The following is a 27,027-nucleotide window of genomic DNA, read 5'->3' on the forward strand; positions in this document are numbered from 1 at the left end:
GCTGTGGAGGAAGGGGCTCCCGGGATGGAGGCGCCGGCACTGAGCCCCCAAACCAGCCCTCTGCGCCCGCAGCGGGAGAAAGGATGTGATAAAGTGACAAGGAGAGGGGAAAATAAGCATTTAGTCACCATGAAAAACCTCCTCTTTCCCTTCCCTGTCCCTCAGCAACCTGAAACGTGCTGTAATGAAGCCTCGGCAATGACCTTGGAGATGAAAAGAGTGATCTGAAGACAGCGTAGGAAATGAAAATCAGGCAGGGAAGGTGAGCGGAGAGCTGAAGGATTAGTGCTAGGGGAAGGTGGGAATGAAATTGGGCTGCGAGGCTGCACTAACCACATGGATGCCTTGTTAAACATCTGCGCCAGGCCCTTCGCTGGCCTCAAAGCCCCTTCGTGACATCCCACCCTTCTTGCGAAAGGTCCCACCCATGGGAACGCGAAGCCCTTTCGCCTTTGGGCTCCAGCCTGCGAGGAAGGGCAGAGCCCTGGCACTAGTGACAGCAGCAATATAAAGCCTTAAAGACACTATTTATCTGCTGACAGGCAAAAGGCTCCTTTTAATTTGTGCTTTCTATGGACCAAATCTTCTTCCTGCAGCAACGAAGCCTGCCTGCAGCAGCTACCCAGGGGAGCAGCAAAAATAGGTTTCCCAGCAGTGGTGGGGATTTTAATTAAAGGGTGAACAAAACTGCACGGCGAAGCTTTGGGATACGTCGGAGACGGCAACGGGAACTGCGGCTCCGCGCCGAAAAAGCGTCTGTGCAAAAATGGCACCTCCCGACTCAGCAGATGTTCCTTCTGCGGCGTCAGATCTGCTGACTCCAGGCACAAAAACACGGTTTTTAACGCGCCGTCCCCCAGGCGGAGGGGCTGGGCTGCGGCTTGAAAAGCCTTTTCCCAGGCCAGGCGGCAGTAAGGGGGCTGCAAGGGGAGAAGCCACCCAGCCAAGCCCCGAAGATCGGGGATCAGTGATGGGTGATAAATTTAGGAGCCGGGGGTGCCGTCTCTGCAGTCACTTCTTGGCTAGGGGTCAGCAGATGGGGACGGGAGAAGCTGCGGGAGCGAGCGTTTCTCGGCGTCCGAAAGGCAGGGTCAGGGCTTTCCAATATCTGCCTCATTTTATTTGCTAAGACCCGCTTCAGATGGCTTCTCTTCAGCTTAGAACGGAAGGATGAAATGTGCGTGGGGGGGAAAAAAAAAAAAGAAAAAGAAAGGCAGAAGAAAACCCCCAGGATTTTGTCCCTGATAACATTGATTCTTGTTCTTTTATTTTAAAAACAGTAAGTAGCTGGATAATGTTAGCACTTTCTACCAAAAAAAATTAAAAAAAGAGACTAATTTACCAGTGAGGAACCCAGCAGTGATTTTTCTTCCTCATAAAAGCGCAGAAATATGTCATGTGTTTCCCGTAGATGAAATTCGCCCTGGCGCAGAGAGCCAGCCCAGCCTCACGCACCATGTATTTCTCACTTAAACCTTCAAAACGCTATTTAAGTGGTGCGCAGCGCTTGCGCTGATCCTAGGCAAAGGCAATCTTACCCTGCCTGCGTGTGACGCACAGACGAGGCTTCTCCTCGCTGAGCGTCATTACGTTATGTCCTGCACTTTTCCTATTTACAGGCAACATTATTTCAACTCTACTTCTCTGGGCAATCTGTCAATTTGCAGGCAAGAAATCAAAGAACGTGAAGAACGTACCTGTAAAAATTCTCTCATCAAACATCCTAGAAGGGAAGAAGAAAAAAAAAAAGGAAAGAAATAGGTGCTTCTAATGACTCAGTTTTAGATTTTATTTATGAACAGCATTAAACCAAGTCAAAATAGCGTTATTTCACTCATCCCATAAAAACAAACCCTTCTAGCTTGTTGTGCAACCAAGCAATCTTACAGCATGTGCTTTTTAACTAAAGTACCTTTACATCTGCTTATAAGTCATTCTCTTCATTTAATTAACTTATTAAATGAGGCTGTTAGAGGCTGGCTTTACCAAAAAGGGAACCAGAGTAGCTGTTGCTGGATTGTAATTCAGCTATTCATTGTAGACTATTTACCAACTTCCATTAGAGCAAAGCAGGAATATTCACGCTCTCTTCCCTCTTTGGTACATACACTATTTTGGACATCAAGTTTCTCCTGAAGGTGGTATTTTAGAGCCACCCAGGAAGTCCCGCGCAAAAGTGCTCAGAAGGGCAAAGCGTGTTCAGATAGGAGCTGGCAGCAGAAGCAGGAAGGAATCAGATCCCAATCAAGTATACAGGTCACTTGAAACACTTTGCAAAAACAAAAGGTACGTTTTTGCCAAAATTTCTTTTTTTTTGAGAAAAAACAAGATTTCTGCAATGAGATGTTTTGTTTTTTCCATGCAAAATTGCAGCCCCCAATACAAAGTAGTCATCGCTTTTTAAAGTTGACCGACAGAAAGCATTTCTGCTTTCCTTAAAAAAACAAAACAAAACAAAAAAAAAAAAACCACGCACCACACCCTACAAATTTCCAAGTTCACCACAAAGGAGCTTTGCTGCTTGTTTCCCTGTCCGGAACAAAGCCAAATGCTGACAACCCTCCTGGAAAGGATGGTCCCATCCAGCCCATCTCTTGCTGCGGGGACCTGCCTCGGTGCTTTAAACCGAGGAGCAGCCCCCGAACTTCGGGCAGGCCATGGGACAAGCGAAGCGAGCTCGGGGAACGCAAGCGGGCATCTGCGCTGCAACGTTCAAGCGTGAATTTTAGCAGCGGGGCTGGCACCGGACCTGCCTCTTGGGCGGTGGGACCTTGCCTCGTGCACGTCTTCTGCGTGGGCAAACCTTGTGGGACGCGGGGATCCTCGGGCAAGCCAAGACAGCAAGAACGTGGCACTGCTCAGCACCGCTGCTCGCCCCAGCTGGGGTCGGAATCCAGGCTTTCCTCTAAATCTTCCCAACATTTAGAAACCTATTTGCTTTCAGGATGCCTAATTCCTGTTGATTGCAGTGATTTTAGCACCCTTGAGAACCTTCGCCGTGTTTTTTCCATGCCTTAGTTGCACACCTCTAACATGGGAAGAACGCGACTTCGGCACAGGCGGGGACCAATTAAGTATATTACGAAACAGGTCTCTCTGATGGAGAAGCAGAGGGATTGCACGTTGCACTCATAATCAAGAAAGCTCCCACTCTCTTCCTATTCCAGTGCAAAAGTAGAAACGAGGATACAACGCGCTACACATACATAATGAAAAACATCCAAAATGCGGGAAAATATCACCCCACAGAAATACAAGGTGGAGGGGAATTCACTCTACGTGCTTCCGTCCGGAGGCCGAATGTCAGCTGACGGCACAGGCTGTGCTGCGGTCGAAGGGTCCTGTGGCCACCCGCAACGCTCAGGGTGGCAAAATCATTGTCTGCCCAGCCTTACAACCGCGTTACCGCGTCCGCGGCTGTCACTGCAGGGGCAACTGCGCTCACGGGGCTTCTGGCAGCCGTGTGATTTGGCTGGATCGTTAACCAAAAGGGAAAGAGAGATGGAAAACCAGAGGTCCAGGGGAAAAAAAAAATTAGTCCCCTCTTTACATCTGCATAACAGCCATTTAACTCTTTCCCATAAAGAAGGGTAGAACAAGTTTTGGGTGGAAAAAACAAACTCTCTGAGCAGAGGGGGAATAGAGTTTGCATTCCCATGCCGTCCCGAGGCCTGGGCAATTCCCACCCCGGGCTGAGGAAACGGGTCCTTCTCCCGGGGAGTTGTTCCTCGGGTGTCTGAGCAGCAAGTTGGCTAAGCCAAAGCCTGACAGCCAAATGGAGGGGAAGAACTAGACAAAGTGAGCCAAATGTGCTGTAATTGTGACATTAATGTTGAATATATCACCACCTAGCTAATGCCTAGAGACTACATTCAGAACAGATTACTTGTGACAGACAACGGCTAATGCAGAGGACAGTGTTTCCCGCGCCGCTGCCTGCGGCGTGTCTGGCTCGCCACGTACCTTTTGATGACAAAATGGATGTTGTGCCTCTCCTCCAGGATCCGTTTGAGCTTGGGGACACCGTAGGTACAAGGTCTTTTGAACGGTATTTTATCAGGGATCCCAATGATTTCTACTGCCTCTGGGTCGCACGCAATCTTCCGGTACGGCACGGGAACCATGTGGTCTAAGCCCAAGGCTTCAGCTGCAAGGTGAACACACGGCTTTAGCTTAAACATGCGCTTTTTCTTTTGCGGATGATAAAGAGAAGGTGAAAAAGCTTGAATTCAACTAGGTCTGAAAAGCAGAGCAAACGCCTGCTGCCCTGTTATCCCTTTGCTCGTCCCAGAAACGGAGCCCCGGGGGACGCGAAGAGCAGCACGGCCTGCCTCACCTTCCCCGCTCCGCACGGGAGAGCCCGGACGGGGAAAGCAAGCGCTGCCAAACCGCGCATGCTCCGACACCCCTCGAATGCACCCCGGGGTGCTCAGCCCAGGCGAGAGCCGGCCCCGCAGCCCCACCGGCACCCTTGGGCTCCCCGCGGCTCGGAGCAGCCTCCGTGAATCAAACCGCCCCGGCCAGGCAGCGCCTTCGCGACAGATTTCCCGTGCTTACAGGTGAAAAGCAAGCAGCTGGGATAATTACAATCTCCTGGTTTTCTGCCACGTTAATTTAAAATGGTGGCAGCAAAGCCTCCCCCTCGGCCGCGCGCGCTGGCGGAGCTCGGGCGCGCTGACCCCGCGCGCCGCGTTTCGGACCCGGGCCATTTTACAGCCGAGTTATAAATTCCTCGACATGGGGGATTCCAAAGGGAAATATTGACATAACCCTAAATAGAAAGGCAAAGATTGGGAGCTGCTGGGCTAAAAGTGTTAAAAAGAGAAGGGAGTTCTAGCATATGGCTTCTGCTGCTGTGTTAGGGAACAAAAATGATTGCTATATAATGATATGCAAACCACAAGCACTGCAGATGCATAATGGGATATTAACTCCTACTCACCATATCTGCTGTTAAACAGAATTTGCACGCACTCCCTAAGGGTGTTGATATCTTCAGTTTCTTTTATAAAACTGTCCCACTTATCTATCAAAACAAAATATAAGAAATAAGGAACTTCCATATGGTTCATACACAGCAGATGCACTTTTCTCTTGCGAGGTGTTAAGAACCAGGAACAAGACTTTGCAGCTTTAAAAATAATTATTTCCCCCTTCCTGCGCAAACTCTGCCAGCCTGGCAGATAAGGTCCGGGCTTCCCCATCCCCGGCCCGAAGCCACCTCCTCTGCAGCCGCGCATGGGCCGAGCAGATTCCTGAGAAATGACCCCGCAAAGCATTTCAACCCTGAAGCGAAAGACCCTTCGGGAGAGAACAAACTCAAGCTGCAACGCACCCTCGAAGCGCCCAGCGATTTCACAAAGCAGCTTTTTCGTGCCTTCTCTTTCTCAACTTTCCCACTCGTTTTTTTTCTTTCCTTATTATTTTTTTAAGCGCAGAGGCGAGGGTTTTGATGTAAACACGTCAGCGTTTTCAGACTGCATGTTCCTCGGGTGGGGCCGAGGTGGGCAAGTGGAACAGTCCCCTCCTCCTGGGAAATTGCTAACCATCCTCTAGGCGCTGCCGTGGACTAACACCTGGGGTCAGTGGGTTTCTATTATTTTGAAATAACGCCAAGGTTGCGGCCGGTATTTGCCGTTTTGCAGAGCCAGGCAGACCCTGGGCAAAAGCCCCTGTTCCTCGTGTAGGGAGCAGGGATGGCATCTCCCTACCTCCTCGGAGCAACAGGAGAAATTAACGCTGGGAGACACTCGGCATCGAGGCGAGGAAGGGCACCTGAGCAGAGAGAGATGTCTCAGCTGCTCGGCTGAGATGGCGTGAGAAGGAAAGGGAAATTCCCTGCTGCAACACCTACAACCCTCCCGGCCCCCGGCTCATGCCCCAGCGCCCGCAGGACACGTACCTGTTTTGTCGTGGACGATGGAGAAGAGGATGCGCTTCGAGGAGTGCACATTCTGGATGAGGGGGCCCCCGGAGCCGGCTGCTTTCTGTCCTGGACACAAGGAGAGACAAGGCCAAAGGCACGATAAGAGGTGAATCACAGAGGGTGCATGGGACAAAAGGTGCTCTGGGATCCCTAAGCATCACCCAAGGGTGATGCCAACCACTGGCAGCACACAGGGTGGCCACAGTGCAGCATCCCTCAACCTGCACATCATTTGAGAGGGACACCAAGCCCAGGAGTCCCACCAAACACCCCTCCCCCCTGCCATGTGCCTCCAACCTCCATAACCAGCTCCCCTCTCCTCACAGGGCAGCACCCATCACTTTAAAGTGAGGTATGCATGCACCCATGTGCCTCCCATTAGGACCTCAAGTGCTGCTAGGAAACAGCTGAGGACCTCAAGAGGAAGCAGCCCAAGGCCATGTCTTGGTGGTCTGCTCACCTCCAGGTGAGCATTTGGCTGTGTGAGGGGTAAAGGCCAATCTTTTGCACCCCAGGAGACCAGGGGAATGGCCCAACACCCATTCCCCTTGCCCTCCCAGACAGGGGCGAGGTGGAAGAGAAAACTGCTTAAACCACTCCGCGGGGTCGGGGTGGTCAGGCTGTGCCCTCAGACCAGCAGGAGCTTCCCCCGCCATCTGCAGCCTACTCCGGTGTTACGGCGGGCCGGTCTTTGGACTGATCCAAAGGCCACCAAAACACACGGGTCTTTCCCCTTTCAGCTTCGGTGGGCTTTGCACCAGGCCCTCCTCTGAGAGCAAACTTAAGGCTATTACCACAGCAGTCGCTGTACTCCTGTGAGGAAGGCACCTTCAGGTCTCCTGAGGGCCTGGCCATCAGCACCTCGTTGGCCGCATTCACCCCGTGCAGACTGGAGGACACCTCTTGCTTTAGGTCCATGGCAATCTGCGTAGGCAGCGAGACACCGTATAAGAAATTGGTCATGGCTACAGTGGATGGAGTGTCTTGGCTGGCGGATTTAGCGATCTGGTTATTTGCACCAGACTCCCGGCTGCCCTTGGACGCTAGGGAGGTACAATTCAACTCTACACTAGGGTTCGGCTCTCTGCTGGGTTCATCCGCTGGCCTGAATGGGAGAGAAAGAAAAGAAGAGGAAAACACAGGTTCCTTTGGGTCCACACACTGCAACCAACTCAGGCAGTACACGCTGTGACCCACACACATACCGAGAACCACCATTCTGCCTAGCTCCTGCTGCCAGCAGGGCAAGGTTTGTTTGCCACCAAGATGCCCTGCAAGTTGGAAGCAGAAAACTTCTTCACACAAGGGTGAAAGATTTGGCTAGAAACCTGGGGGGACAGCAAGCTGGGCTTAATCAAAGCTGCTCACATTGTCTACCTTCTTGGGTCAACATTCGGGGCAGATTCAAGTAGGACAAACAAGCCAGACAAGCAAAGATGTGGAAGGGGAAAGGACAGCCTTCAAATGAGTCATGTCCAGGAGGATGGGAAGTTCACGCTGCACTGATGGCTGCCTTGCTCTTTTTTGCTTGGTGTTTCCAAAACTACAGCTGCCTCCTAACCTCTTCCAACTTCTCCTTCAGGCATCTGCACCATTTTCTCCTAGGGCAGGTAGGTCTCACGACAGTTCAAAAGGGTTATTAGCTGGGGCAAACCAGTCTAGCTCCATAGCTTGGTGCATTTAAGGAGTAAAACGATCAACGGGACCTTATCGATTGACATTATGGCCATTCTCAGCTCTGAGGACTCATGACAAGATCAACAAGGACCTCAGTCAATCCAAGGATGAATTTCATACCAAGGACACACATGCTTTACATGAGACATGCAGCCATCATTTCAAAAATAGCTCAAATCATGTGTGTCCTACTTTTAGCTATCTCCGCCTGATTTTTCAGAAGTGCTGAGCCTTCAAAGCGAGTATTTGCTGGTGCTCAGCATTTCTCTGAATTGAACCAAGGTGCCGGAAGACAAGCAAACTCCAAAGAACAGCATCCAAATCTGACAGCCCCTTGTGAAAACATGGCCAAAATAGCCTGGAGAGTTCATCCCCTCCATTATCCCAACCTTTCCTTGTCATCTGGTGTAAAATATTCATTTCAGCCTAGAAAGAGGTTTAAGATGTTTACACTGGAAATCTCTTTGGTGACGAGAAAGCACTTAGCTTAACGCAGATGAAATTCTGGCGGAGACACGTAAAGTAATGTGGTTAACCTTGTACATTTAGATGCACTTATTAGGTATCCTTCCTGTTTTCACTTCATAGAAATAAACAATCTCAAGCCCACCAGACACCGATAGATCTCTCTCTGCAAGGCTGGATTTTGCAAGGCTGGACCTGCGTTTCAGGGTTTGGGAGGTGTGCAGCCTCTCAGACGGGGGGAAAACAGTAGCAGGCGGCTAGAGGCCAAAACGCTGTGCACGCAGCGGTGGCTTTGCTGCAGACCGCGGCGAGAGGAGGCACATATCCGAGCGCCTCCCTGCCCTCCATCCCCTCAGGGCGCTCCCAAAGTTACCTTTTTAGCCTGAACCGGATACTGTGGCTGTGCTCTAAAATGGCCATCAGGGATTTCACGTCGTACTCCATGGGTTTCTTAAAGCTGATCCCCTCGGGCAAGCCAGCGACCACCAGCAATCCTGGCTCTTTCAGGAACCTCTCATAGGGCAAGGGTACCACGCTGCTCTTCCCTATGGCTTCACCTGGGGAACGGGCACAATGACACACTGCGTAAAATCATTGGCTTTTCCAGACAAAGTTTGCTACCTCTTACAGCCAACAGGACTTCAGGAGTAGATGTGACAGCAAAAAAACGTGACAGCACCAGCAGCAGCAGACCACAACCATTCTTTCCGATGATGACATTATTAGAACGAAACCATTTCCTACATCAGCATTTAGCATTTAAGGATCTGCAAGCATTTTATAAACATTAATTAATAAAAATTTCACCAAATCCAATAAGCAGAAGTCCCTGGGTTTCACCATAAAATCCTTAGCTGGGCCACTTGGCCCAAGCCCACCCCCCTTGGAGCTGAGCTGGTTTATGCCAGCAAAGGAGCGGGCCAACACCGGCGGGAGCTGAGATCTGACAAGGGGAGGATGAAGGGTTTGCACAGATTTGTATCTCGTGTTTACTGAAACATTCTGGGGATCTTACTTTCAGTAGTTTTTCTTATTTTACTTCCTGGAAGAAAGGAAAGTACTTTCATTCCTATTGCTGCTACGTAGCCTCGATGCACTTTTAAAAGCAAGAAAAATACCCGACAGTTTCCTCCCATTTGACAATTCGAAAGCATTGCAAACATTGATACATTCGAACGCAAAACACCCTTCAGTAGTCAAGAAATCTCACCATTTCCCCTTGGCAGATGGGCACATAGTTCATCCACATACAAGAACCCCTATCCCCGAATACATGGTACTGGCTCAGCAACACAAGAAAAGCACAAGTATCTGTGCACCTTTCACAGCAAAATCACCCCGAGGAATGGGGAACAAGCTGCTTCCACTTCCCCCGGCAGCGGAAGATGACCATTCCCAAGAGAATCACAGCTGCACGGAGATTTTCTAAAACGACTAGAGGCTGGGTGCCCAAATCTGGCGTGCTTAAGGGAGCCTGATTTCCAGACAAGACACTTCCTGAAAATCAGCCCCCTCTAAAGTGCTTCGAGAGGAAGAGCCAAAACCCTTGAACTGCTCTCCTTTAAAAAAATTACTTTGGAAACCAACCCAAACCACTGCAACCAATAAACCCAGTGCACAAAGCATGAAGCAGAAGAGAAGAAATAGCCGTGCATGAATGTGACCTGTCTGCCAAATCAACATCCAGATGCAGAACATCTGGCTACATGGCAAGGTTTGCGCTCCTTTATCTCCAGTCCTTTGGGGATCTCAATCCATGCTGCAGCACTGTGGTGAGGGGCATGCAGAAGAGAACATGGGACCTTGAAATAGCTGTGGGATTTTATACTGCTGATTTTCTTTAACGTCTTTTTTTTCTTTGCTTTGCTTTTTTTCTTTTTTTTTTTACCTGCAAAAGATCTTACAGAAATCCTCGAAATCTTGTGGCACTGTCAGCAAGTCCTTATTAAAAGTGATTTCTTCAACATGTTCTTTGAAGCAATGCACTATAACTAATGATGTGTGACTTACACAAGCCATCAAGGTTCCTTATAGCTGGGATGGATAATGTTTTAATTAAGCCAATAACAGAAGTTTCAAAACAAACCTTTGAACCACAACACTGCAAGTACACTTTCTGCAAGCTTGGAAGGTACTAATTGATTCCTTGCCTCAACGCACTGGCTCGAGCGGGTTTTCATTTCCCACCATCACCCCTCTTGGCCTCCCTGGCACTCGTGAGGGGGGAAGCAGCGTGCAGTGCCCACAGCGACTCCTTATCTAGTCGATGCGCGGCAACTCCCTGAATATATTTTTATGGGGAATGTGTTACTGTCAAAGTGACCTTCAGCAAGCCTTGCGCTGCCATGCAGAGGCTCACGGTTTAGCTAAGGAGAGACAATAATCATCATTAATGCCTGTTTAATAGAACTCGGCGGTAATCAGTCATTCTGTTGGTGTGGAGATTACGGGGCTCTAGAGGGAATACGCGATCTTTTTGCCTGAGCATTTTCTAAGATTTTTGTTTCCAATCCCTGTTGATGGGAGGCAACTGAAAGGATAAAAAAAGAAAAAAAGAAAACAGAAGAAAGATAACTGTTAATTTCTAACAGCCCTATCGGTATTGAAAACAGAATCACCCTGAGGAACCTATCTTCAGCGTTAGTTCTCCGGAGTCAACAAGGAGACAGGCTTTTCCACGAGAGCAGCACGGCCTCGTTGCGCCCGCAGGGCAAAACGTGACTCAGGGCACATGAAGCAGTAGCCCCCAGAGGCAGACGTGCAAACCCACGGCTCGATTTTCGGGAAAGCCACGTTGTCCTCTAAAATCAATGGAAGATGCTATTGCTCAGCACCTAAAAACCTCCAGGCTAATGTTACTTAAGTTAAGCCAGAGACTCCTTTGGATAAGTGAGGAGATGCCTGCCAAAGGTGAGCCTCTGCCCAGCAAATTTCACCCTGTAAAGACTCAACAAACGTGGAAACGGCTTTTCCTTTTGAATTAGTAGGAAAGCACCAATGCCAGGATGTGAACCTACATCTTCTGGTGGCAATGCCAGGGCCCTAACCACCGGCCCAGGGACCTCCAACCTTCCTCTACTCTGTCCTGCAGCTAAGAGGCATCTGATACTACCGTCAGCAGTGGCAATATCCAGCAGCATGAGGCAAGGCATAGTGGTGGGCCTTGGACATCCCTGCTGGAAAGGGATGCTCCACTTGGGACCCCGTCCAGCTAGTCCCCGCTCTGCATTAAAAGGCACCCACAGATCCATCATGCCTCAAAAACGCAAAGAGTTTCTCCAAACTGCTCCTAATATGAGGGTTTTCTATTCCATACGTTCACACGCAAATGCCCCCGGTCAGGTTTTTTATATAATTAAATATTTATATGATATAATATAAGAATAATTCACGTATTCTCAAGAGGCCTTTAAATCTTAGCTCTCTCTCAGTAGAAGGATAACAAAAACTCCTGTTCAGCGTGAGGATCTAACTGGCTCTGTAATGAAATTCCTAGCTCATTCATTTGGCTTTTCTGCACTTCCCTTTCCTTGTGACTTGGGCTGAACCTTTCAAAGGCAGAGAGAGGATTTGATTACTCCCTTTAATGGGAATATCACATCCAAGTCCTTTAAGTGGTTTTAGAAAACCTCAGCTTCCGATCATTACTGTCCTTCCCCGGGGGGAAGAAATGCCGTCTCCCCTGCCTGTCTGCAAAACCCACAGCGCACATTCGCTGGGCGATCTTTAAAAAGCAAATAACGCCAGCAAAACCTGCCCCGATGCTGGGTAGGAGACCAGGAGATGACTGCTGAAACGCAAAGCTATAAAACAATAAGAAACCTGAGCTTCGAGGTTAACGGCTGAAACGCAGCGATCGGTCACTGCTCCTCTTTGGGCAGGCAACCCATTTTCTTTTTAAACAAGCCCGGAGTGGCTCGGTGGATGATCCATTACCTCCTCCCGCCTGGCTGCAGGGAAGCTGCTTTGGAGGTGACAGCCCACCCCGGAGCCAGGCTGTTTAAGGGAACCTGCGCCCAGGAAAGCGAAACCCCCGCGGCGAAGCGGGAGCCGCGTGTCGCTCTCGGGGAGCGCGGCCGCTGCGGCGAGCCGCTCCGCGGGGCGCCCGAGCGAGGCGCTCGCGAGCGCAAGGCAGGCGCTGCCGCAGCTCGAGCTCGAAGCCAAGCCAGGGCTGTAACGGGCTCGTAACCTCTGCAGATTGGGCCCGGAGGGAGCTCTGCAACCCAGTGGGTTACATATCAACAACCATATGGTCATCTACATTTTAATTGCAGAATCTTTATTGCTAGGGATGATGCATGTGCTGGAATGGGCCCAGCTTGCCTCTCGGAGCCGAAGCTGCGGGGCCGCCTGCTAGAAAATCATCTTTTTCCTTTTAAATAGACTTGCTGTTGAAATAAGTGAGGGAGACACTGCAGAGCCCCGCCACAGTGCTTGTAAAAGAGGTGCTGTAGAAGCAGCGTCAGGGATAAAGGCGCATTTAAAAATTACACTTGGAGCACAGCAGAGGCTTCAGACTGCTGCGGGAGACGAAGCGTGCTTCCCCCGCAAGGTAATTTAGTTTTTGGCACTTAATTACCAGTTTGGGGAATAGCTTCTTTCATTGTCCGCCTGGAAAGGAAAAGGCCACAGCCGGACCCAATTTCCACGCAACGTTAATGTTATAGCCCGCTTCTACATCGCTCCTGAGCAAGAGCCGGGTACAGCGCCGCTAAAAAGCACGCGCCGAGCTCGACTCCTGTTCAGCAGCTCACCTCGACCTGGGGGGCGCCCGGGGCTGCAGGGCCTTTGCACCGGGCAGGGGACGGAGCCACGCCGGCGCCCCAGCACACGGCGGCCGGCTCCTCGGCATCGCGGCTGTTGGAGAGACCGGTCGCTGCGGCTGAAAGCAAAATCCCCAAATGGAATCGTGAAGGTTCTTACTATAAAGCACATCAAACACTTCCTCTACCATCTTCCTGAGGAGGTAAACGTCTGATCCCTGGTCCGGGGAGACCCTGAGCACGTTCCGCCCACAGTCCTTGGCCTTCCTCGGCACGTCCGCGTCCTGCTCCTTCCTCTGCTGGACCCCTGCGGGAGAGAGAGGACAACGTGGGAGACGCTACAAGGACAGCGGGTGCAACTGGGGATGTTACACGTATTTCTGAGCGGCTGCAAGGTGCTCAGCGGTGAATTCCTGAAATGATGCAACCTTAAAGCTACTAGAGCCCAGGCCTTCGGCGGGCTGAGCGCCACGTCAGCCAGCCAGGGCCGCGGCGGCGGTGCATCGAGCCCTGGCGTCGGCACCTCTCCTTCGGCACGCGGAGCCCGTGTCTGCCGCAGCGGCGTGGGAGCCGCAGGTCCAGCAGCCCCGCTCGGAGCAGCCCCACTCGGAGCTCCGCGGCTCAATCCACGCCAAGGCCTCCTGCAACGCGTTAAAAACAGCCCCCGGTATGGCACAGACCAAAGTTTGCCCCCCGCCGCCTAGTAGACACGGCGCTACTCACACTTCGAGGAAGGTGCCCCTCTCCGGGGGCCGCATGCCCCCTATTTAATTAAGGTTTACTCCCTCCATCCCCACCCCCAAAAAATCCCACCGGAGACGGAGGAAAAGCACCCCCAAGGAAGAGGCTCTCGCTGAGCCTGCGGGAAGAGGATCGGCCCTGCAAAGCTGCCGTCTTGCGCCCCGTCGCCTGCCCACAGCCTGGGCAGAGCCCTGCGCTCGCGGTCCTCCCCGTGAGCGGCGAAGGTCCCGCAGCCGCGCTCCGGCCCTGCACGCGTCTCCTGCCCCGGATTTTACACACTCAGCTCCACTGAAACTATTGCGATTAATTGGCCAGTGTATTTCTCTTCTCTGGTTTCAATCTGCTTAGCCTTCAATCTCTCTGAAAAGAAAATCCGCCTTTCTGGGAGGCTTTTTTACCCTTCAGTGTCACGTAGCTCAGTAATACTAGCTATTTCCTGCTAATTTCCCCCATTAAACCTCAAATAAAGCATATCTTCAGCAACGACTTCCTTGCATCTCTAAATACACAGAAAATTAAACACTACAAGTGCATTATTGCCATTCTAGCTAAACCTATTCACAAGGGATTTTCAGTGGCAAAGGACTAATTCTTTCATCATACTCTACAGACTCTCACCAGCGATCCGCCTGGATGCTGCTCGATTGCTTAAGGAGGAACTCGCAGATCCCTTCTGCCGGCGTCGGAAACAATCCCCCGTGCACAGAGGAAACCCAGTTACTGCTCTTTAAATGTAGCTGTGGTTAAAAACCAGCTGGATGATGTAGGAGGGCAATAACCAGATGGTGCTTTGCTGAATAAAGCTCCCATTTCGGTGCAGCATCGGAGATGTTGAGCTGCAAAAAGCGCACGAGGCTTGGGAGGGTGAAACAGGCAGCGAGACCAGACCTGCTTAACCCAGCAAACATCGCAAACATCTCAAAACCAGAGACAACTCCGCTTGGGATGATTAAGCTGGACTTTGGCCCAGACAACAGACCAAGCTGCTCTGGTTGGGTCAGAGGTGCGATCTCGCAGGGACGCACCCGTGGCCCCGCAGATGTGGTCTGCACACCGTCAGCTTGCCCGGGGCTGCAGATGTGCAGCCCGCAAACAGCTGGGCTGGCCGGAGCCCGGCTCCCGGCCAGGCGCTGCTGTCCTGCGTCGCGGACGGCACGGCCGTCTGCCGAGCGCTCCTTCATCTGCTTCCAAGCAAGCTCACCTGGATTAGCTTAAATGTAAATAGGTCTGGGGAGCCAAGCTGGTTGGCTTGGACTGAAGGGAACCGGTGTGCTCGCTGGAGCTGCTGCGGCCAGCAGGACGGCAGGGATGTTGCCGGCCACTGGATGGATGGCGAGTGACCAGGTGGTCCCGTCACCAGCCAGTGCAACCGGACACGGAAAAGGGGACGTCAATCCCCATCTATCCAGGCAGTCCACACAACACACACCCTCTGGGCACGGCTTGTTAAGGCATCTCAGATGCTTTGTAGCAACCGCTTGGATGCAAAGAGGATGGGAAACCCCTCTGGAGGTGGCTGCCCCACGTTTCGAAGCCCTTCCAGCTGCCTGTGAAATCAGGACACCTCCACCGACTGCAGGAGCGGTAACGCAGACAGGGTCAGGCAGATCTGGACAACAGCACACCGAAAAGGCAGGTGACCCCTTAGTGTGCCCAGGCTAGGAGCTGGCCCATGGCCCATTTCTCCTGACCAGAGATAAGATCCACACTGGAAAAGACTTAAAAATAAATAAATAAGTCCCTGCATGTGTTTCTCTGCCAATGCGGGACTGCTCTTTGCAGACAACTGATGCTCTTGCGGTTATGGCTTCGCTGTGGGATTTGAAAGCGCTGGGCAGACTCTGCTGTAGCATCTCGCCGTGGTGTCTGGCAAGACCATCCACCACTGCAAACCAGTGCCTGGCTCTCCGCTTTCACCCCTTGCTTGCACTGGCCCGGTCAGTCTGCTGGCTCGTGGGCCGGGAAGCGCTCAGTGTTTTGAAGTCCTGCTTCTAGCTGAGACCTCCGGGCGGCCCTGCGACACGGATGGCATCGATCAGCGCCGCAGAGCGCAGCGCAGGGGAGGAGGCACACCAGCACGGCTTCCTCAGGACGCGCGGCAGGGGGAATCAATAGCTGTCAAGTGCAGGGCAAAGAGGAGGCCCACAGAAAGAGAAATACAAATTTCCAGATTCTTATGAGATATTAAAACAAGAGAAAATGAAAAATAAAATAATGCACAGCTATACACGGGGAGAGCAAGCGAGCCAACAGTCAGCACTGCTTTTGCACGTCTTCATCGCCATTTGATTTTCGAGACTTTATTGTTTAAAAAAAAGAAAGCTTCTCATGACGTTAACTCAGAACAGACTTCAATGGTCCCAGCTGCATTTTACAGCTCTCCCAGTTGTCCGTTATCTCTCCGATCAAGCTGTGTCGAGCCTCAGAACGCACGGCAGCAGCGCGGCCCAGGCCCCGAGCAGCACAGCACCTCCGCGGCCGCGCGGGCAGGAATCTCCTTCGGTATATCATTGCAAGCTCTCCATCGTTTCTCAGCGGCGTGGGGAAACGGTCCCTCGAAAACTCTCCTGACCTTTCTGCAAAGGCTGCGAAATCCATCCAAATTCACACCCTTCCACGAGTCTCCCCTTCTGGCCAGGCACAAACTCTCTCCTCTTCACATTCATCTTTATAATCGCCAAGTCCCCTAGTGTGTCAGGAAAGGCTGGGCTAGGGTTGCAGATAAATGAGCCTGCTCGAGTGAGGTCTGTGTGCCGAGAAACACGGCTCGCTAGATAAGAGGCTTCTTATATCTTCCAGTGATGTCTGGTTTAGATTATTTTAGATTCTCTCTAAAGGGGCAGCGCGACTATAAATCAGAGGCATTTCCAGGGATGCTTTACAACGCACGCCAGTTGTAAGAGCTTTATGCACTGGAGTCGAGCCTTGGCCATCTATAATTCAAGACAGAGTTATCGCATTTCGCCCTGTCTCACGTATCAGCTGCTTTGTCAGAGCCCCGTCATCAAAATTGTGTGTTTGGTACCAAATGTTACAATTTCATTTTTACAATGGTGTAAATTAAACCAAAGGAGAGGAAATTCGGATTTAACTGCAAGTGCCTTGGTACATTTAGGCTTGCCCCAATACAGTGGTACGTCACTGTCCACAATATATGTACACCCACAAATATATATATACACACAAACACGTACATATTTCTAAATGTGAGATTTGCAGGCAGTCATCAGGTAACGTGAGCTCCGGAGTGACACAGTTAGCCTTTTACGTATTAGATTTAGCTTCCCCATACTGACTATCCCCTTGCAGTCGAACCACTAAGTTGCTTTTCTGCCTTCTGTACATGGTAGGAGGTGGTAAGAGAATGAGACAGAATCACCCACGAACGTAGGAAACTTTCTTGAGATGTCTCCCGTCCAAAGAAATCCACTTGCAAAATTAAATGCATCAAGGCGTATTTCTCGGACCTAAATAGAGTAGGACAAATCTCAGCTTTTCCACCCCGGAAAAGAGAGGACGAACAGCAACTGAAAGAGCTGATACACGCAGGGAAGCTCTTCTGCAAAGCCGACTGCAGAGGCTGGATGAGACTCCAGGCGAGCCTCGCTGGTGCTCCCAGCACATATGCAGTGAATAATCCAAGCAGACAGTGACCCTGGCAGCTTTACAGGGCTAATGTTTTCACTACAATGAACTGTGCTTGAGCAATTTCTCCAACGGATTAAGCACAAATATGGTTTCCATCAACAGCAGGCCACGCATGCACACACAGCCGCAGTTTGTTTCCTTCCACCTAGGTCCCACCACGCAAGGCTGTAGCGGTTAGTGCAGCCAGTGTGTACAAACAAATCTGCTCTCCATTTGGGTCCTGCTTCCTGCAGCCCTCTCGAACCGCTCCGCTTCTGATGCAAAAGCACAGAAGCTGTTTCTGACCTACGCGGCCTCCTCTGCGAACCCAGCTGCCAAGGCACAAACCGCGTGAACTCGGGGCTGCTCTCTAACGTACAGCTCGTCTAATAAGATCAAGCCTTTCCTCCCCTCCTAGCTCATGACCGTAGGGGGGACGCTGGGGGCAGAGCAAGACGCCAGGGCCAAAGGGCTGCGGCATCAGGCTTTGAGCATGGAACAAACTGAAGCTGGCAACGTGCTGCCCTTTTAATGCCCTGACCCGGAGATGGGCAGGCGTCCCACCGCGCGACACCTCCGCGGCGCCTCGTCTCTCCTGCTGGTTCACCCTTACGGGCCTGGGCTCGTTGGCGAAAAGCAAACATATCGCCTCTCCCGGGCGCTGCAAGGAGAGGGGAAAGCCGGAGGAAAGCACCCATCCGCATGCCGGGGATGCTGCCACCAAAGAAATGCGGGTCGTCCCTTGCAACGTCTCTCTTCCTCCGGCCTGACCAACCGCACGGTGCGGCACAGCCTCTCGCGGGGGGCTGCACGGGATGGAGGTGTCTGCAGGAGACAGCATGAGAAACAGAAACAACCAGCTGGCCAGAAAAGTACGCTGCCTCTGAAACCTGCTGGATCTTGCCCAGCTTGGGGGAGAAAGCTTTGACCTTGCTCCTCCGCCAGGGATACACTGTTCAGCAAAGCGCTGCAGTTTCTTCTCCTCTCCGCGACTGCAAGAGCAAGGGATAATGTCTCTTACCTGTCAATTTGTTTTCGGAGAGACTGCAGATCCACCGAGCTGGCACCGATGGGTCAGGTCCCTTCCCGCAGAGCACGGAGGCAGGAGGGCCGGCAGTCACCCGCTGCCCTCCGCGCGGGCTTGCCCGCTTCTGCACACGGGGGTCCTCCAAAAGCCAAAATGCCAGTCATAATGTTAACCCCCAAACTCTGGCTTAATTAGCTGGGCAGGCAGCTAAAAACAGTCCATGCGATTTGGTCTGATTAGAAGGGACAATATCCAAAACACTACACAGTAATGGGTGCGGATCAGTGGACTTGCAGTCGCGGAGGAAAGAGACTGACAGGTAAGAGAAACGTTCCCCTCTTACTTAAGACATGTTCTCTGATGTGGCACCGATGGGATGTGACTAGCAGAGCAAATTCTGAGTTTGCAGGGAGAAGACAACACCGATGGAGCAAAATCCTGCTATCCTCTTCCCACGGGAGCAAACTCCGCTCACGTCCCAGAGGACACAGCAACGTCCCTCCGGAAGCACTGCTATTAAGCACTTGCTGCACTCCTCTGCCTCTCTGACCACCAGAGAGCAGTTCCCAGGAGACCCGTTTTTACACCTAACTGCAAAGCTGGGAGTCTTCCACCCTTCTAAGAGGAAACCCAGCCCAGCACCAGGCGGAGGAGCCCTCAGCTATTGCCACACCAGAGCACGCGTCCGGGCCGCCGGGCATCGAGCCGAGAGGTGCGCGAGTCGGTAACGCTGTTCTGAGACCTGAAGCCTGTGGTTTCTGTTCAAAGTTTCCCTTCCCGCACGTTGGCCCAGAAAGAGCTCACAACCCCGCAACCGACACCGCTGTTCCTAAATCTGCTCCCGATCTTTCTGTGAAGGTGCAGAACCTGATAAAACTCTCAGCCCCAAACTCCCTGCTCCTGACTAATCACTAGGACAAACTATTTTGGGTAATTCCTGAAAATCTATCCCGTTGGCACCAGCGGTTTTGCCCGTACACTGACAGCTCTCCAGGGGAACGGCCACGAGTGCTTCTGGATGTCCTTTTAGCAGGGTCTGTCCAGCCCCAAACCCTGCAGCGTCCAACAGGGAAAGGTTCCTCTCCGGTCTGTCACCTGGGAGGTCTCAGTGCCACCTGAGTGATGGTTTTGCTCCAAGGTCCTCGGGAAGGACCTCCGCAGACAGAAGTGACATTTTGGATCCAGCTGGATATCTCTAGCTACGCTATCTCTGCCACCGCATGAGCAGAGACACGCACGCCCCGACTCCAGGAAAGAAACCCCATCCGCTAGCAGGCACGGCCCGTGAAACGCGCACGTCTTAAGACCTACTGAACCCGAGCAGATCACTTGGCGCAGGGACACTCACGGCAGAACTTCTGGAAATCCGCCTGCAGCTCCTTCCGCGTGCCCATGAAGATCCTCCCCTTCTCCGTGCCCACCACGAAGGTGCTCTCGTCGTGCACGGCGATGCAGGCGACCTCGGCGTTCAGCTTGGAGAGCGCTGAGCACTGCGGGGAGAAGCACCCGGGTTAGAGCGGGGCCCGCGTAAAGCCAGCGCGGGGGGGGGGTTGCAGGTAAAAAGGCTTTTCCATCAAAAGAGATGTTGTTTTGCCCAGAATTTTCTGTTTTTTTATAACATCTCAAACTGTTTAAATACTTGGGCCACTTTACTTTAGGACACCATAAAGTCTTAGATACATGAAAGGAAGTTTTAGCTGAAAACTAGAAGTTTTTACCAACCATTTTGCTTCAATTTTTCCCATCATAACAGTAACCATTTTATACATTTTTTTTTTAAAGAACACACTTCTTTAAAGAAATAATTTGTATTTTTTCCACCAGTTTTACTAAAATAAGGAGCACAGGAATCTCATTTCAGCTGCAGAACACTAATGGTTCTATGGTCGAAATCTGGATTAGGCAAATGATTCTTCTTGTACGGTTATGCAAAACATTCAGGCGCTGGAAGAGACTTCCTTCATTAATCTGCTTTACGTAACGTGTGCTTCCTGCTATATATAATATACATGGATATGCATTTTTATTATTATTTTTATAATTGTTACGTAGCGCCTGCAGTGAGTCATATTCCCATAGCTACAGCACCGACACTAGGCAGGGAGCATCCAGGGCGCGCGCTGGGAAGAGACGAAGCAGCGGCAAGCAGCAGCTCCCCCTTTACAGACCCGCCAGGGCACCGAGGGGAGCGAGGCAGGACCCGAACGGGAACCCCCGCTCGACGCCGCGGGGTCTGGCTCTCCCCGCGGGGCTTCCGCCCGCCTCAAGAGGGAAGGGGGTTTCTTTTCCCGAGAGGAGATGAAAAAAGGCAACACCGGTGAGCAAAAGCGCGGCAGACCCGCAGCGCGGAGGAGCCTGCAGGGAGTCCTGGCTCTCCCCGGCTTTGACTCCGGAGGAGCTGCACGAAATCGCACGGGGGATTTGGCTGTGGGAGCAGAAGTTTGGCTGGGGGAGCCCCCGCCGCGGCCGGCGAGCCTGCCCGCGCAGCACCCGGGATTTCCCGGCCCCGCGGAGGTCCGGCCCCACTGCGGCGCCTGCGCGTTGCCTCCCAGCGAACCCTTTCCCCTCCTGGAAGCGCCGGCTATAATTAATATCAGCGTTTAACCCGCGGTCAGCCGGCCCCTCCATCCCCACGCCAGGCGCAGGGCTCGCTCCGGTGCGGTGGGGACTTCGGCTGCAGTGGGATTTGGGCTTTTTGGGGCCATTTTTGCCCCATTTTCTTGCGCTTGCAGGTTTGACTGCAGCACGGAGCGGCCCAAACTCCCAGCGATGCCTGCGGACGCCTTTCCAGATTTTAACCTGCAGGAACGTGGACTCCCGCGGACTCGCCCCTGGCACTTCCGCAGGCGACGGCGGCAGCTGAGCGGCCGGAGGACGCCCTAATTTACGACGGGCAGACAAGGACATCGCATAGATCAAACCCGAGCGGAGCTAACAGCTTCTTTCAGCTCCTCAGCATGTATTTACAGTGATTTTGATTTGCTTGGGCTTCAAAGCGTCTCTTGCGTCTGGTCACTTTACCTTCGGCTCAGCTTCTCGGGGAAGAGGGCTGTTAATCTCATCACCGACACAGGTATTTTAAGAACCCTCCTTTCAAGAGCCCAGCAGTAAGCTGAAGTGTTTTGGACAAAATACTGAACAACCATGCAAAAAAAAAAAAAGAAAAAAAAATCTAATAATGGAAGTGAGATCTGTAGGAAGAACAAATGCAAAAACTAAACCCACTTTTTAACGTGCATGTGGTGTGTTTCTGCTATATTTATTATGTGCACGTACGCAAACACGTTTCAGAAGAACAAGAGAAAGGTTGCAAAGCCAACAACTCGGAAATCAGAAAATGCTGCAATAAAGGCATTTCAAGAGCAACTTGGCCTCCTGGTCCTTTTGTCAACATATAATTAGGACTGCAGCATAACATATAGCCATAAAGAAGCCAAACTAAGATAACGTGATTTGCTCTATGTGACAGTACATATATAAACTGTCAAAACCATGTTGAGTGCTTCAGCTCTGGGCAACCGCCTCCTTAGTAGGGTGCAGATTTTCAAAAAAGAAGGAAATTGTGAAAAATACATACGTGCATAGAGAATAGGATGCATCCGAGAGAAATACTTTGAATAAGACTTGGCTTTAAAAGGGAGGGCTATTTAGCACATCACATTTTATTATACGTTTGTAACTACACACACATTTTCCCTTCTTTATCACATTCGCAGTTAAAAATAAGATTAGCTCGGGTCCAGGAGACTTAATCCAGACAGTTATCTTGTTTATGTAAGCAAGGCTGACTTATGCAAGATTTCCACTGGGAATTCTGCGTCAAAAGATATGAAAGTTATTTTCTTTGTTCTCCGAGATAAAAGCCATTGTTCTCCTGTTCTGTAAAAGCTCCCAATAACATTGGTAAAACATCACGAAAAGAAAAAAAAAAAACACACCCTACATTCAGTTGATACCAACATAAATATTAATGGAAAAACAATACACATCTGAGATTAACTTCAGCTGACTTTATGATCCTTATGACTGTCAGTATGGGGATACGATTTGCATTTCCCAGCTCCAGCAGCTTGATGGGCTTTACTGCAGCGGGGGAGAGGGTGAGGAAGGCAATATCCCTCCCGCTTAAATCCTGCTCTTATTCAACCCAATTAAACCCGTGGAAAGCGAGCTGTCGGGCGGCAGGATGGTTTCCCGACGGGCACCGAGCTTCTGCATCCCTCGGCCTCTCCCGCGAACTCGGGGCCGTCCAACCTCCTCAGGTTGCAGCTATATTGCCATTAAGGTGCTCAAAACGAAGGTGCGGAGTTTGCTGGAGCCGAGCGCCGGGGTTTCGGATCTGGTGGCGCCCGGGGACGGGGGGGACGGACAAAGCAACCCGCCGGCGCAAACGGCCCCGCTTACCATGGAGTCTAAGGCGGACACTAAGCTGGTGACGATTTCATCCTTCTGCGGAAAAACCATGTTCCACTGCTCAGGTCTGGAGCTGCTGAGGGTCACGTCTAAAGGCTTCCCTGTCAGGGCCATGTTCACCTGAAAATAGAAGAAAAACGTCAAAAAAGCCCCAAGATGCGTATTGGTGCTGTTACTCAGGGGGACCTGCAGCACCCACCTCCCGGCTGGGGGTGCAGCCGATTCGGCCGCGGGAGCAAAACCCGGTGCCGGCTCGCGGAGCCGCAGCAGGCCCACACGCGGCATCTTTCGGGAGCGCCGCCAGCACGCGCCTGCAGCCGAAAACCAGGTAGAAACAACCCAAACCAGAAAAAACGAGACAGCCTTTAACAGACGGCCCAGCAGCCACGGCCCCGGGGGGGAAACGGAGGCACGGAGCAGGGCCCGGGCTGCCCCGAGCAGGGAGCAAGCCCCGGCGTCCCGCGCTGCAGAGCGAGGGGACGGCAAACGCTGCAAATAAAGCTCCTGGAAACTGCGTGCACGTGTGCGTGCACCCACGTTGCTGGCGGTTATTTGAGCAATTCAGCGAGCCCGGCCGTTGCACCGACAGAAGCGGCCAGTGGAAAAGGAAATAACGCCGCATTAAAAGCCGCGTGAGCTCTGGTTATCCGGCAGGGGGGAGAAGGCAGGAGGGCGAGCTGCCGCGATCCCCAAAAGCCCGACGGAGCTGCGGGAATGCCGCTCCCCTCCAGCGGGAAGCGCCAGCGAGCAGCTTGGTGGCAGTGGGACGCAGCCCGAAGGAGTCAGTTAAACTCGGCAAAAATGGGTCACCGCGCTCGGCGCGCCAGACGCGCGCATCGGCGCTCCGCGCGGCTCCGTGCGCTCGCCGCGAACCCCCCACGGCCGCCCCGTCCCTCGCTTTCCTACGAATTCGAGCCACCCCGGTGCGTAGGCGGGGAAAAGCGAAAAGGCGAGGAGGAAAAAAAGAAAAAAAAGGAAAGAAAAAAAAAATCAACCCCGTGCGGCGAGACACCCAACATGCAAATGATTTCATTTCTGCCAGAAACAGGAAAAATAAAATAATAATAAAAAAAAATCGGGTTAATTGCAAACGCCGCACAGCTGTAACGAACCCCCCAGGCCCCCGCGGTGGGCCGGGGCTGTCACCGGGCCGCCCCATCCCGTCGTGCCCAGCCGCGGAGCAAGGTCCCCTTTCCGCTCCCAAAAGGGGGTTTCACAAAGTTTCGAACCCGGGGCAGCCGCAAGCAGCTTCGGCCGCCCCGAAAAGGGGCTGGTGGCAGCTGAGCCCCTCGAACGTCTCAGCGGGGCAACGTTCGCTTGCTCCCGAGCGTCGGTAGCGCCGGGTCAGGGCGGAGAGGCCGCGGGGCCTCGACGGGAGCGTGGCGCCGATCCAAGGCGCTGCCCGGACGCTCCCCGGCACTGGCACAGCCGGGAGCCGCCGCTGGCTGCACAGGAGCGCTACGAGCTCTCCGGATGCGTGCCAAGGAAGGGACGGGATGGCACCGCATGGTGGGAAGAACGCACCCGGCTCCAACCCAGCCAGGCTCACGGGTCCGCTCGGAAAACCCCCGAAGCATAAGCAGCACGTCCCGGCCTCTAAAACACCCCTGGATGCAGCCGGTGTGGGAATAAATCCTTCCTCCTTGCAAGCCAGGAGCTGCTCCAGGCCTTTCGCCCCCCGCCGGCTTTGGCGGAGCGGCAGCGATGCTCCCGCAGCCCCTTTCCTTGCGCCGAGGAAGTTGCGGCTCCGAGCAGGAGAGGCAGCCGCCCGCCAGGACGATACGGCCGCACGCCAATTTACGAAGGCGCTGCTTAAATACTTCGATAAATCAATCACAGCCGACGCGGAGCCCCGCTCCCCGCTCCCTCCCCCGGCACCCATCGCTTCCCGCTCCCCTGCCCTCTCCGCACGCTCCGAGGGCCGGGCGACCCGTCGGCCCTCCCCGTGCCGCGGGGGCTCTCCTACCGGCTCGCGGCACGCGCCATCCCCTCCGACGGCTCGGCGAGCGCCGGCGCGCCCCGGCCCCGCGCGCTGCTCGCTTCCCCGGCGCAAAGCGGGGTCGGGGGCACGGCGGGAGCCGCCACGTGCCTCCATCCGCGCCTGCCCGCCGGAGCGGAGCGGCGGCGGATATTATCTGACGGCAGCTGCAGGGGAGAGACACGGTCAGCTCCGGCCCTGCTGTCAAATCTCTCGCGAGGGGCAGCGCAACGCTACTGAGCTTTAATTTCGCAAATAAAGGGTGGCAAATTAGACAGTAATGATTCCGAGCCATTCAAACCAGATTGTAAATCATGTGCTTGAAGCTGCAAGCAGATAAAAGGGGCCAGAGAATTTCTAATGAAACAAGATTAGAAACCAGCTGAGACTCGGAGGGCCTGCCTGAAGAATATGAATGAAGCTAGCTGCACTTAACTCGATTTGCTGCTCAGACAATAACCGCAGAAGGCAGAGACTCAGCAGAGCCGAGAGCAAAGCCGGCTGCCGTCCCGCAGGCCCCGGCACCGGCCTCTCCCCAAAGAGAGCCGGGAAGGGCACGCAAAGGCGATCTGTCCAGAGGCACGGCCGGGAGAAGCCACGCGGAGCCGGGCTGCCCATGCGATAGGGTGAACAGAGCCCGTTTGGGCCGGAGACGACAAGTTCTCCAGCAGGTGCAACTCTGCGGGTGCTCGAGCACACACACAGACTCGCGCTCGGTGCTCCAGGAGGATCACCTGCCTCCGACGCTGCTGTCTAAGCGGGACGGATGAAGTTGTACTCAGCCACGCAAAGCCGAGCTGTTGTTTGGGCATGAAATAAGTTAATGAGGGTGGAGACAACTCCTTATTAGATAAATGATAACGACAGAATTTCACAAATTATACCCGCGCGCTCTTGCGGGGACCTCTGTGCCTGCTGTCCCCACATGCCAACTGCTGCCCATGGAGCATCTCCATCAGCAGAGCGGCACGGCGCCGAGATAACCCTATGGCATAGGCTCGGCCAGAAATCGCCTCTTTTCTGCCAGGCTGTTTGCCTGGTCCCGCAGGGCCACGTGGGGGTGAGGACCCCGGATCGGCATCCTCGGGCAGGAGCGGGGCGTCCTCGAGCCTGCGCAGAGGCGGCAGCCCGGCTGACGGTGCAATCGCTGCGCAGCACAAGCGGCCGTCAGGCCGACCGGGGGGGCGCTCCCCCTCTTTAATTCCTAATCCACACCGAGGAAAAGAAAAAGCAACCGGTTTATCCCCCGGGGCTGCAGAGCTGGGTCCGCGGTGCTCCCTGCACGGGCTGCACTAACGCCGAGCCAGCCGAGTTTGCTGGCTGCCAGGAGGAGCAAGGCGGCACGGCGGAGGCTGCAGCGCAGGATTTTCCTCTGGTTTTACAAGAACAGCTGCATTCAGCTCAAAAATTGGACCAGAACAACGGTGACCCCATCTGAAAGGTTACAGAGGATTTCCGGCTGGAGAGGCAGAGCTCGGCTGGGAGCAGGCGAGCGGAGGGACGGTGCCTTTCCGACACACGGCAGAAGGAAGAGGGCTTCCGCTGCAGCTTTTGGAAGGCAGAGATATAATTGCAGCCGCGCCAGCACTTCTGCTGTGCCACGCCAACTCTGACCCAGAAAAATCCTCTTAAAACCATCTGACATTTCTTAACAGCGCTGACTGCCCAAACTAAGCTGATGGCTGAGTTTTCTCCCCCAGGACGATCTTGGGGAAAAAAGAAAAGGCGCATCAGTCTGTAAAACGAAGCAGGAGACCAAGCGCACCTTCTGCCGACCACCTCGGTGAGCAAAGCACGGCCGCCTCCGATCCGAGGGCCACGCGCGGCCCGTGCTCGCAGGGTGGCCTGCCCCCATCCCAACCACCCCGCGCAGGCTGGCTACACGGGCAAGCGACATCGAAAACAAAGGGGAAACTCCTCATTTCTGCTTCACAGTCAAATCACTGGGCTTAACAAGGCATCTCCAGCTCTTCTGGTCAAGAAGGCTTGCAGAGATCCCACCGTAACATGGTCCAGCTTGCTCCAGCCTAGCAATTCTCAGATGGACGGACGGACGGACAGATGCAGTACCACGTCATGCACGAGCTCTGGAGAGCTGGCAGATGGAGCAGTTCCCTGGGCAAAGTTCAGCTGCATCTGGTTTGGACGTGCTGAGGTCAAGACCGATTCTTTTAATCAAATTAGAAAAATCCCATATTAAGAAGAGCCGCCTAGTTAGAGGCAGCACTTACCAGCAAGGCCGCGGCAGATAGCGGCACCCGGCTTCGCGCGTGCCCCGCCAGCCCCTGCCGTTTAAAAGCTCATGGCTGACCTCTCGTTGCCCGGAGAAATCGCATCCCCGCCGGAGCGGGCAGCGACCCTTAGCTGGCAAAGCCACCGCGAGGCTCGTCAGCCGCTTCAGCAGCGGAAC

The 27,027-nt window shown here is 53.1% G+C and overlaps 1 protein-coding gene across 5 annotated transcripts in view; it reads right to left on the reverse strand.

Moving 5' to 3' along the window:
* GTF2IRD1 (GTF2I repeat domain containing 1) overlaps positions 1-27,027 on the reverse strand; it is a 97,828-nt gene that overhangs the window by 37,299 nt on the left and 33,502 nt on the right. For 4 of the 5 annotated variants that reach the window (XM_067309956.1, XM_067309957.1, XM_067309959.1 and 1 more), the window contains exons 3-11: positions 22,631-22,759; positions 19,575-19,716; positions 12,992-13,138; positions 8,442-8,625; positions 6,721-7,031; positions 5,903-5,992; positions 4,943-5,026; positions 3,964-4,147; positions 1,698-1,723 (exon numbers count right to left, since the gene is read on the reverse strand). In XM_067309956.1, coding sequence (XP_067166057.1) covers positions 1,698-1,723; positions 3,964-4,147; positions 4,943-5,026; positions 5,903-5,992; positions 6,721-7,031; positions 8,442-8,625; positions 12,992-13,138; positions 19,575-19,716; positions 22,631-22,759 — 1,297 coding nt within the window. The remainder of the gene's footprint in view (positions 1-1,697; positions 1,724-3,963; positions 4,148-4,942; positions 5,027-5,902; positions 5,993-6,720; positions 7,032-8,441; positions 8,626-12,991; positions 13,139-19,574; positions 19,717-22,630; positions 22,760-27,027) is intronic. The other variant, XM_067309958.1, reaches the window with a different exon arrangement.

The sequence above is a fragment of the Apteryx mantelli genome, chromosome 22, assembly GCF_036417845.1.
Source record: "Apteryx mantelli isolate bAptMan1 chromosome 22, bAptMan1.hap1, whole genome shotgun sequence".
NCBI lineage: Eukaryota > Metazoa > Chordata > Aves > Apterygiformes > Apterygidae > Apteryx > Apteryx mantelli.